Source organism: Chiloscyllium punctatum, chromosome 25 (assembly GCF_047496795.1).
Source record: "Chiloscyllium punctatum isolate Juve2018m chromosome 25, sChiPun1.3, whole genome shotgun sequence".
NCBI lineage: Eukaryota > Metazoa > Chordata > Chondrichthyes > Orectolobiformes > Hemiscylliidae > Chiloscyllium > Chiloscyllium punctatum.
Genome location: NC_092763.1, coordinates 20,565,469 through 20,577,550, shown reverse-complemented (window position 1 = coordinate 20,577,550; position 12,082 = coordinate 20,565,469). Strand labels below are relative to the sequence as shown.

At 45.5% G+C, this 12,082-nt stretch overlaps 1 protein-coding gene across 1 annotated transcript in view; it reads left to right on the top strand.

Moving 5' to 3' along the window:
- The window catches only part of LOC140495617 (sodium- and chloride-dependent neutral and basic amino acid transporter B(0+)-like), a 91,135-nt gene that overhangs the window by 62,633 nt on the left and 16,420 nt on the right, over positions 1 to 12,082 (top strand). Inside the window, exon 9 of the mRNA XM_072594616.1 lies at positions 2,531 to 2,656. Coding sequence (XP_072450717.1) covers positions 2,531 to 2,656 — 126 coding nt within the window. The remainder of the gene's footprint in view (positions 1 to 2,530; positions 2,657 to 12,082) is intronic.

Sequence of the window (12,082 nt, the reverse complement as noted above, 5' to 3'; positions counted from 1 at the left end):
GTTGAGCAACAGGAGACAGAGAGTAGTAGTTGAAGGGAGTTTCTCGAAATGGAGACAGGTAACCAGTGGTGTTCCACAGGGGTCAGTATTGGGGCCACTGTTGTTTGTAATATATATACATGATCTAAAAGAAGGCACTGTTGGTATGATCAGCAAGTTTGCAGATGACACAAAGATTGGTGGAGTAGCAGAAAACATAAGGGACTGTCAGAGAATACAGGAGGATAGAGATAGACTGGAGAGTTGGGCGGAAAAGTGGCAGATGACTTTTAATCCAGACAAATTTGAGGTGATGCATTTAGGTAAGTCGAATTCTGGAGCGAATTATACAATGAACGGAAGAGCCTTGGGAAAAGTTGATGGGCAGAGAGATCTGGGAGTGCAGGTCCATTGTACCCTGAAGGTTGCTGCACAGGTGGATAGTGTGGTCAAGAAGGCATCTACTATGCTTGCCTTCATTGGACGAGGTATTGAGTATAAGAGCTGGCAAGTCATGTTAAAATTGTACAAGACATTGGTTTGGCCGCGTTTAGAATACTGTGTACAGTTCTGGTCGCCACATTACCAAAAGGATGTGGACGCTTTGGAGAGGGTGCAGGGAAGGTTTACGAGGATGTTGCCTAGTATGGAAGGTGCTAGCTATGAAGAGAGGTTGAGTAGGTTAGGTTTATTTTCATTAGAAAAAAAGAGATTGAGGGGGGACCTGATCGAGGTTTACAAAATCATGAAGGGTATAGACAGGGTGGATAGAAACAAGCTTTTTTCCCAGGGTGAAGGATTCAATAACGAGAGGTCACGCTTTCAAGGTGAGAGGTAGAAAGTTTAAGGGGGATACACGTGGCAAGTACTTCACACAGAGGGTGGTGGGCGTTTGGAACATGTTGCCAGCAGACGTGGTAGAGGCAGGCACGGTAGATTCATTTAAGATGCATCTGGACAGATGCATGAGTAGGTGGGAAGCAGAGGGATACAAATGCTTAGGAATTGACCGACAGGTTTAGACTGTACATTTGGATCGGCTCAGGCTTGGAGAGCCGAAGGGCCCGTTCCTGGGCTGTAAATTTTCTTTGTTCTTTGTTCTAAGACTCAGGGCTTAGCTGCAGGAATTTCTGAGGGTATTGCCCTGAACCCAATTATCTTCAGTTACTTCATCAAACACCTTCTCTCCATCTTGAAGGTTAAAGGTGGGTATGTTCACTGATAGTCACGCTGTCTTCAGCACCATTTGCATCTCATCAGATACTGAAGTACTCTGTGGCCCATATACAGTGAAACGTGGACAATATGCAAACCTGAGCTGCTAAAAACAAAGTAACTTTCACACCTCTCATGTGTCGAACAAAAACCATGTCCAACATGAGAGAATCTAACCCTCACCTCTCGACATTTAATGGCATTGTCGTTATTGAAATTCTTGTGGCCAAATCAAAGGCAAGGTTTCCCATTATGTGATGACTCCAGACAGGGTACACTGAGCTGTACACATCCCCTTAGTTGGTCAGAACAAGGCTAATTTAGAAAGGACCTCTTCTCGTACCTGATTGGTCTCACAATACTGGATTGATCTTCCTGAAGGGCAGCAACCCCTACTCCAATGTCATTCACATCGATGGCTACTTTAAATGCTTTGCATGCTTATTTGTTATACTGTTTAAAATAAATACTGCACTAAAATTTTGGTAGGATCTTTCAGTAGGGCCCACTCAATTCCAAGCACCTCGTAATTTCCCATTGTATTGTGAGAATGGGGAATTGTGCTGCTGCTTTTAGCTTTGCAGCTCTAAGTAGTACTCTTCCAAGATCTACCACCCTGTCCTGAATTGGTCATTTGGGCCTTAGCAGGCTTGCTGTTTATGAGATTGACCATTAGGTCAGTTTATTGTATTTTCTAGCTTCAGGTTTTTCCCATAATGTCCAGGGAAGTGCAGATTAGGTTAATTAGCCATGGGAAATGCAGGTTCCAGGGATAGCGTAGTGGGTGGTTCTGGGTGCAAAGCTGTTTGGAGGGTTGGTGCAGACTCAATGGGCTGAATAGCCTGCTTCCACACTGTAGGGATTCTATGATGTAAGAATGCCCCAGGATGGTGAGTGCCGGACGAGAGGACACAGCTTAAAAATATGGGGTAGACCGTTTAGGGCAGAGATGAGGAGAAACTTCTTCACCCAGAGAGGCTGTGTGGAATGCTCTGCCCCAGAGGGCAATGGAGGCCCAGTCTCTGGATTCATTTAAGAAAGAGTTGAATAGAGCTCTCAAGGATCGTGGAGTCAAGGGTTATGGAGATAAGGCAGGAACAGGATACTGATTAAGGATGATCAGCCATGATCATATTGAATGGTAGTGCAGGCTCGAAGGGCAGAATGGCCTACTCCTGCACCTATTGTCTATTGTCTATTGGTTAATGGGATAATGTTAAACTGGTCACCTTCCTAAGACTGGGTCTCAGGCGCATTGTTATTGTAATAATGAGGGATCTTCATTGTCTCCCTTCAGCAACACTAATTTTACAATTTCAATTGTGCCACTATTTAGATTTCGGTTTGATTTTCATTGTCTATCCAGAGGCTGTTTCACAGTTGCCATGGGCACCGTTTTGGTCCATTTTATTTTTCCTTATGATTTTCATGCTGGGAATCGACGGTCAGTTTGCAGATTTAGGTAAGCATGACATTACTTAACCAGTCCCTTTGTAAAGGAATGTGTTAGAAATACATCAGGCACAGTTCACGCATTGGTAATACTACACAAAACCAGGCTAATGCTCTTGGAACACTGTTCAAATTCCATTACATGTCAGTGGTAAAATTTAAATTCAATTCCTGGCAACAAATCTGGAATTGATAGCGAGTCTGTAAAGTTGTTCATGCAACTATCATTGAAGTGTCATTATAACTCACCCAGTTCACTCGTGTCCTTCAGTGAAGGAAATCTGCCTTCTTTACCTGGTCTGGCCTACACCTAACTCCAGATCCATAGCAACATTGTTAGCGCTGAAAGGTCCACTGATCGACCTGGTAAGCCTTCAAAGGACAATTAGAGATGGACAGTAAATGCTAGCTTTGCCCATTACAATTACCACATGATTTTCTTCAAAATTAAGATCATGGAAGATTTTGCAATAATTAAGATTATAGAGAATAAATTACTCTTCTTGATGTGGTAATGAATATTCACTATATTTCTATATTAATTCTCAGCACATATCTTAATGGAGACTTTGGCTGTGTTTTATTGAGCTAAAGACTATAATCACGTGTGATTCAAACGAAGTCATAGGGATGTACGGCATGGAAACAGACTCTTCAGTCCAACCCGTCCATGCTGACCAGATATCCTAAATTAATCTAGTCCCGTTTGCCAGCATTTGGCCCATCTCCCTGTAAACTCCTTCTATTCATATACCCATCCATATGCCTTTTAAATGTTGTAATTGTACCAGCCTCCACCACTTCCTCTGGCAGCTCATTCCTTCACGCACCACCTTTTGTGTGAAAATGTTGCCCCTTATGTCCATTTTAAATTTTTCCCCTCTTACCTTTACACATATTCCCTCTAGTGTTGGACTCCCTCACCCTGAGGAAAAGACCTCTGATATTAACCCTATCCGTGCCCCTCCTGATTTTTATAGACTTCTATAAGGTCAGCCCTCAGCCTCCAACGTTCCCGGGATAATATCCCCAGCCTACTCTGCTTCTCCCTGTAGCTCAAATCCTCCAACCCTGGCAACATCCATGTAAATCTTTTCTGAACCCTTTCAAATTTCACAACATCCTTGCTATAACAGGGGGACCACAATCAAACAATATTGCAAAAGTGCCTTATCAATGTTCTGTACAGCAGCAGCATGACCTGGCATATCTTATACTCAACGCACTAACAAATAAGGGCAAGCTTACCTGCGACTCCACTTTCAAGGAACTGTTAACCTGCACTTCAAGGTTTCTTTGTTCAGCAATACCTTTCCATTACGTGTATAAGTCCTGCCCTGACTTGCCTTTCCAAAATGCAGCACCTCACATTTATCTAAATTAAAGTCCATCTGCCACTCCTCGGCCCATTGGCCCAGCTGATCAAGGTCCCATTGTATTCTGAGGTAACATTCTTCACTGTCCACTACACCTCCAATTTTGGTGTTATCTGCAAACATACTAACGCACCTCCTATGTTCACATCCAAATCACTTATATAAATGATGACAAGCAGTAGACCCAACACCTTTGTGTCACTGTCACCCCATCCTTTCAAAAATTGTGGGGAAGCAATGGCCCAATGGTATTATTGTTAAGCTATGAAGACAGAATCTCACCAATTTTCTGGAAACTCAGGTTTGAATCAGGCCCTTGGCAGTGGTGGAATTTGAATTCATTAAACAAAATATGAAATTAAGAATCTATTGATGTCTGTGAATCCATTGTTAATTGTTGGAAAAACCCATCTGGTTCAATAATCTCCTTCAGGGAAGGAAATCTGCAGTCCTCACTTGGTCTGGCATACATGTGACTCCAGACCCATAGCAATGTGGTTGACTCTCAATTGCCCTCTGAAATGGCCTAGCAGGCCACGCAGTTGTATTAATGAAACCTGACAGGCCATTGGCATCAATGTAGGCACCAGAAAAGACAATGGCAGAAACAGCCCTGTTGACCCTGCAAAGTCCTCCTCACAACCATTTTGGGGGGCTCGTGACAAAATTGGGAGAGCTGTCCCACAGACTAGTTAATCAACGACCTTACATTGTCATACTTACAAAATCATACCTTACTGATAATATCCCAGACACCACCATCACCATCCCTGGATATGTCCTGTCCTTCCAGCAGGACTGACCCAGCAGAGATGATGGTAATAGTAGTACCGAGTCCATAGGGAGTTCCCCTGGGAGTTTTCAACATTGAATCCAAACCTCATGAAGTCTATGGCTTCAGGTTACACTAGGGCAAGGAAACCTCCTGCTGATTACCCCGTGCCATCCTCTTTCATGGAGAAGATGGCACGATTCCATGGAAATTGCCAGGAACTGGGAGATAGCTACCCTAGCAATGTTGGGAGAGCAGAATGTGGCCTCATTGCTCAGACAGTTATCCTGCATCACAAAAACTTGGGAGCTCCAAGAATTCTAGAATTGCATCCTGTTTACCATTTCTAAATGATTCCAAAGTCTTTAAGAGTTCAATTGCCTTTGATAAGAGTCCACAATTTGCCAATGACTACTTCAAACACTTTGTAAAAAATCTGGCCTGACAGAAGATTGGCCAAACTAAATTAAACAGCAACCAGTAGCTGTTAGCTATAGAAAACATGGAAACCAAGGTCAAAGAGGTCACAAAGGTTCAGAGGGAACCAGTTGTGACTAGTCTGAGGAATCTTTATTGAAGACATTTCGATCAGACCTTCTGGCACCTTGATTTCCAACCAGTGCCTGAGGATGTTTATACCTCCCTGGCATGACAATAGTGAAGGGGTTGGCCTGGCCTTATTGGATACTTTGAACTCCATTCATGAGCCTATTGGCCAAAGGCCACAGAACATTCTGAAATTTCAAAAGCAAGTGGGATAAACACACATACCTGGAAGTCATTCCCTCAATGAAGACTCGCAGCAGTTACTCAGACATCCAGGAAGTGTGAAATGGTCCTCATTTCCTATTTGTTTACACCGTTATGAGAATCCTTACAAGTTGTAGATGAAATATCTTGTTATGGCTATTAGCAGGAGACAATAATCTCTTGACATAGAATACATTAACAGCAACTATTTCAAGGAACTAAGCTGAGTTGACTGACTTGAAGGAACAGACTATTAACCAAGAAATGTGTTAAAAGCATGAGAGCCTCCTCCAAAAGCTATATTCAGGAGTACAATTAGATTTTGGCAACTGATATACTGAACTCACCTGTCAAGATCTCAAAAAGCATTGAACTGGTGCTCATTATTCCTTATTGTGGGCGGCACGGTGGCACAGTGGTTAGCACTGCTGCCTCACAGCGCCAGAGACCCGGGTTCAATTCCCGCCTCAGGCGACTGTCTGTGTGGAGTTTGCACGTTCTCCCCGTGTCTGCGTGGGTTTCCTCCGGGTGCTCCGGTTTCCTCCCACACTCCAAAGATGTGCAGGTCAGGTGAATTGGCCATGCTAAATTGCCCGTAGTGTTAGGTAAGGGGTAGATATAGATGTAGGGGTATGAGTGGGTTACGCTTCGGCGGGGCGGTGTGGACTTGTTGGGCCGAAGGGCCTGTTTCCACACTGTAAGTAATCTAATCTAAATCTAAATCTTATTGAAGTGTTGTAATTTTTCCAACAATCTTCACCTCCTTCCGTACCATAATGTGTCAGTTTTATCTTGGGAGGGAGAACGTGGTCGATCAAGGGAGCTGTAGTTTACTAAAGACGTTGAATCTCTTGTCAAGAGGAAGAAGAAGGCTTATGTTCAGATGAGACGTGAAGGCTCAGTTAGGTCACTTGAGAGTTACAAATTAGCCAGGAAAGACCTAAAAAGAGAGCTAAGCAGAGCCAGGAGGGGGCATGAGAAGTTATTGGCAGACAGGATCAAGGAAAACCCTAAAGCTTTCTATAGGTATGTCAGGAATAAATGAATGACTAGAATAAGATTAGGAGAAAGTGAGGACTGCAGATGCTGGAGATCAGAGCTGAAAATGTGTTGCTGGAAAAGCGCAGCAGGTCAGGCAGTATCCAAGGAGCAGGAGAATCGACGTTTCGGGCATGAGCCTTTCTTCAGGAATCAGATTCCTGAAGAAGGGCTCATGCCCAAAACGTCGATTCTGCTGCTCCTTGGATACTGCCTGACCTGCTGCGCTTTTCCAGCAACGCATTTTCAGAATATGATTAGGGCCAATCAAGGAGAGAAGTGGGAAGTTGTGTGTGGATTCCTAGGAGATAGGAGAGATGCTCAATGAATATTTTTCATCAGTATTCACACCGGAAAAAGACAATGTTGTCAAAGAGAATACTGAGATACAGGCTACTAGGCTAGTTGGGACTGACGTTCGCAAGAAGGAGGTGTTAGCAATTCTGGAACATGTGAAAATAGGTAAGTCCCCTGGGCTGGAAGAGACGTATCCTAGGATTCTCTGGGGAGCCAGGGAGGAGATTGCAGAGCCTTTGGCTTTGATCTTTATGTCGTCATTGTCTGGAATAGTGCCAGAAGACTGAGGATAGCAAATGTTATCCCCTTGTTCAAGAAGGGGAGTAGAGACAACTCTGCTAATTATAGATCAAAGAGCCTTACTTCTGTCATTGGTAAAGTGTTGGAAAGGATTATAAGAGAGTATTTATAATCATCTAGAGAGGAATCATTTGATTTGGGATCGTCAACATGGTTTTATGAAGAGTAGGTCGTGCCTCACAAACCTTATTGAACTCTTTGAAAAGGTGACCGAACAGGTAAATGAGGGTAAAGCGGTTGATGTGGTGTATATGGATTTCAGTCAAATGTTTGATAAGATTTCCCATGATAGGCTATTGCAGAAAATACAGAGGCGTGAGATTGAGGGTGATTTGGTGGTTTGGATTAAAAATTGGCTAGCTGAAAGAAAACAGAGGGGAGTGGTTGATTGGAAATGTTCTTCCTGGAGTTCAGTTACTAGTGGTGTACCACAAGGATCTTTTTTAGGTCTACTGCTGTTTGTCATTTTTTATAAATGACCTGGATGAGGACGTAGAAGAATGGATTAGTAAATTTGCAGATTACACTAAGGTTGGTGGAGTTGTGGATAGTGCCGAATGAAGTTGCAGGTCACAAGGGACATAGGTAAGCTGCGGAGCTGGGCTGAGAGGTGGCAAATAGAGTTTAGTGCAGAAAAGTGTGAGGTGATTCACTTTAGAAGGAGCAACAGGAATGCAGAGTACTGGGCTAATGGTAAGATTCTTGGTAGTGTGGATGAGCCGAGAGATCTCAGTGTCCATGTACGTAGATGCCTGAAAGTTGCCACTCAGGTTGTTAAGTAGGCGTACGGTGTTCTAGCTTTTATAGGTAGAGGGATTGAGTTTCGGAACCATGGGGTCATGTTGCAACTATACAAAACTCTGGTGCAGCCAGACTTGGAGTATTGCATACAGTTTTGGTCACCACATTATAGGACGGACAGAGAAGCCTGGGAAAGGGTGCAGAGGAGATTTACTAGAATGTTGCCAGGTATGGAGGGAAGGACATATGAGGAAAGGCTGAGGGACTTAAGGCTCTTTTCATTGGAGAGAAAAAGGTTGAGAGGTGACTTATTTGAGATATATAAGATGTTCAGAGGTTTAGATAGGGTGGACAGTGAGAGCCTTTTTCTTCGGATGGAGATGGCTAGCACGTGGGGGTATAGTTTTAAATTTAGGGGTGATAGATATAGGACAGATGTCAGAAGTAGTTTCTTTACTCAGAGAGTAGTAGGAGCTTGGAAGGCACTGCCTGCAACAGTTGTAGACTCGCCAAATTTACAGGCATTTAAATGGTCATTGGATAAACATATGGATGAAAATGGAATTGTCTCAGATAGGCTTCAAATTGGTTTCGCAGTTCGGCGCAACATCGAGGGCTGAAGAGCCTGTGCTGAACTGTAATTAGAATCCCTACTTGTGTGGAAACAGGCCCTTTGACCCAACAAGTCCACTCCGACCCTCCGAAGAGTATCCCACCCAGACCCATTCACCACACTCATGCACCTAACCTATACATCCCTGAACACTGTGGGCCATTTAGAAAGGCCAATTCACCTAACGTGCAAATCTTTTGGGTTGTGGGAGGAAACTGCAGCAAACCCATGCAAACACAGGGAAAATGTGCAAACTCCTCACCGACAGTCGCCCAAGGCTGGTAATGTTCTATGTTCTGTGGATGTGAGGAAAGGAAGGCAATTCATTCATGTCTCCTGAATATTCAAAACAATGGGTAGAAAACTCCAAACACCGCCCCTGTTCTGTACAAAAAATTATGTCCAGTGCCCAAAGTCCAAGATTATCAAAGAATTCAAGAAAAAGAAAAGTCTAATCAAATGCAGTTGTCTAACTATATTCGGAATCACCATAACAGTAAGTATCTCAAATTGATGAAAGGGGAGAAGGTGTGAGTTCAAGACTAGGTTAAGAAAGGAGTACTTGACAATCAACAGAGATCTTATTTAGTACATACTGTGGAAGCTACTATAGATAAAAATAGGAGGGATCTTATTTTTATTTGTTGGACACATTTGAATGATCTAGATCTTGAGCTGGAAATTCAGAAAGAACCAAATGCTACTAAACTCAATGTAGTTGAACAGTGTGGTGCTGGAAAAGCACAGCCAGTCAGGCAGCATCCGAGGAGCAGCAGGATCGACATTTCAGGCATAAGCCCATCGTCAGGAATGTGGGGGTGGGAGAAGGGGGCTGAGAGATAAATAGGAGGCTGGGGTGGGGGTGGGGATGCGGGGAAGGTAGCTGGGAAGGCGATAGGTAAATGCAGGTGAGGGTGATGATAGTTCAGAGGGGAGAGTGGAGCAGATAGGTGGGAAGGAAGATGGACAGGTAGGGCATGTTTAAGAGGGTGGTGCTGAGTTGAAGGGTTGGATCTGGAATGATGTGTGGGAAGGGGAGATGAGGAAACTGGTGAAATCAACATTGATGCCGTGTGGTTGGAGGGTCTTAAGGCAGAAAATGAGGTGTTCTTCCTCCAGGCTTCGGGTGGCTTGGATTTGGTGATAGAGGAGGCTGAGGACTTGTATGTCCTTGGTGGAGTGGAGGGGGAATTGAAGTAGTCAGCCACAGGGCAGTGGGGTTGTTTGGTGCGTGTATCCCCAGAGATGTTCCCTGAAACGTTCCGCGAGTTGGCATCCTGTCTCCTCAATGTAGAGGAGACCACATTGAGAGCAGCGGACAGTCTAGATGATGTGTGGGTAAGTGAAGAAAAATCTCTGCCGGATGTGGAAGGATCCTTTAGGGCCTTAGACAGAGGTGAGGGGGGTGGTGTGGCCGCAGGTCTTACACCTTTTGCGGTGGCAATGGAATGTGCCAGGAGTGGAGGGTGGGTTGGTGGGGGCCATGGACACTGAGGGAATGGTCTCTGCAGAACACAGATAGGGGTGGAAAGGGAAATATGTCTCTGTTCGTGTAGTCTGATTGTAGGTGGCAGAAATGACGGAGCATAATACATTTTATTTGGAGATTGCTGGGGTGAAAAGTGAGGACCAGGAGGGTTCTATCTTTGTTGCTGTTGAAGGGGTGGGGTTCCAGGGCGGAGATCCGGGAATTGAAGGAGATGAGCTGGAGGACATTGTTGATCACATGGGAGGGGAAATTGTGGTCCTGGAAATAGGAAGCCATCTGGGATGTCCTGGAGTGGTATTATTCTTGCTGGGAGCAGATATGGCAGATGTGGAGGAATTGGGAGAAAGGGATAGTGTTTTTACAGGAGGGCGCAGTGGGAGGGGGTGTAGTCCAGGTAGCTGTGGGAGTCCGTAGGTTTGAAGTAGGCTGAGTAGGTCCCTTGATCCAGGAAATCCAGTCCCTTTTCATGTCCATCCACCATGGCAAAGGCCTCCAAGCCTTCCGTTTCATCCTCTCCCACCAATCCAACCAATACCCCTCCAACACTCATTCGATTGGCTGAACTGGTTCTCACTCTCAACAACCTCTCCTTCAAATCCTCCCACTTCCTTCAGACCAAAGGGGTAGCCACGGGCACCTACATGGGCCCCAGCTATGCCTGCGTCTTTTTCAGATACTTGGAACAGTCCATCTTCTGCAGTTACACTGGCACCATTCCCCACCTTTTCCTCCACTACATTAACGACTGTATCGGTACCACCTCGTGCGAGGTGGTTGAACAGTTCACCAACTTCACAAACTCCTTTCACCCTGACCTGCAGGTTCACCTGCACCATCTCGGACACCTCCCTCCCCTTCCTGGACCTCTCTTGTCTCCATCTTCGGCAACTGATTCAACACAGACAACTAATTCAAACCCACTGACTCCCACAGCTACCTGGACGACACCTCCTTCCACCCCATCTTCTATAAAAATGCTATCCCTTACTCCTAATTTCTTCACTGTATCTGCTCCCAGGAGAAGCAATTCCACTCCAAGACATCCCAGATGGACTCCTACTTCAAGGACCGCAGTTTCCCCTCCCACGTGATCAACAGTGCTCTCCAACGCATCTCCTCCACTTGCTGCACTCCACCCTTGAACCACACCCCTCGAACCACAACAGAGATAGAACCCCCCACCACCACCACCAACCCCCACCCCCACTCTTCACCTTCCACCCTACTAATCTCCAGGTACAGTGCAATATCCTCCTCCACTTCTGCCACCTGCAATCAGACCCAACCACCAAAGATATATTTCCCTCTCTACCCCGATTAGCATTCAGTTGAAACTATTCCCTCCATGACTCCCTCATCAGGTCCATGCCTCCCACCAAGCCACCCTCCACTGCCACCACCTTACCTTGCCACCGCAAGTGTAAAACCTGCACCTACACCTCCCAAATCACCTCCATCCAAGGCCCTAAAGGATCCTTCCACATCTGGCAGAAATTTTTCTGCACTTCCACACACGTCATCTACTGTGTCCTCTGCTCTCGATGTAGCCTCCTCAACATTGGTGAAACAGGACGCCAACTCACAGAACATTTCAGGGAACATCTCTGGGACACCTGCACCAAATAGCCCCACTGCCCTGTGGCTGACCACTTCAACTCCCCCCTCCTACTCCACCAAGGACATGCAAGTCCTGGGCTGCCTCCACCGCCAGATTCTAGCCACCCGACGCCTGGAGGAAGAATGCCTCATCTTCCACTTTTGGACCCTCCAACCACCCAGCATCAGTTTCCTCATTTCCCCTCTCCCCCACCTCATCCCAAATCCAACCCTCCAACTTGGCACTGCCTTCTTGAACTACCCTACCTGTCTATCTTATTTCCCACCTATCCACTCCACCCTCCCATCCAACCTATCACCATCACCCCCACCTACATCTACCTACCGTCTTCCCAGCTACCTTCCCCCAGCCCCATACTTACTCCAACATCCTATTTATCTCTCAGTCCCTTTCCCCACCCCCACATTCCTGATGAAGGGCTTATGCCCAAAAAGGTCAACTC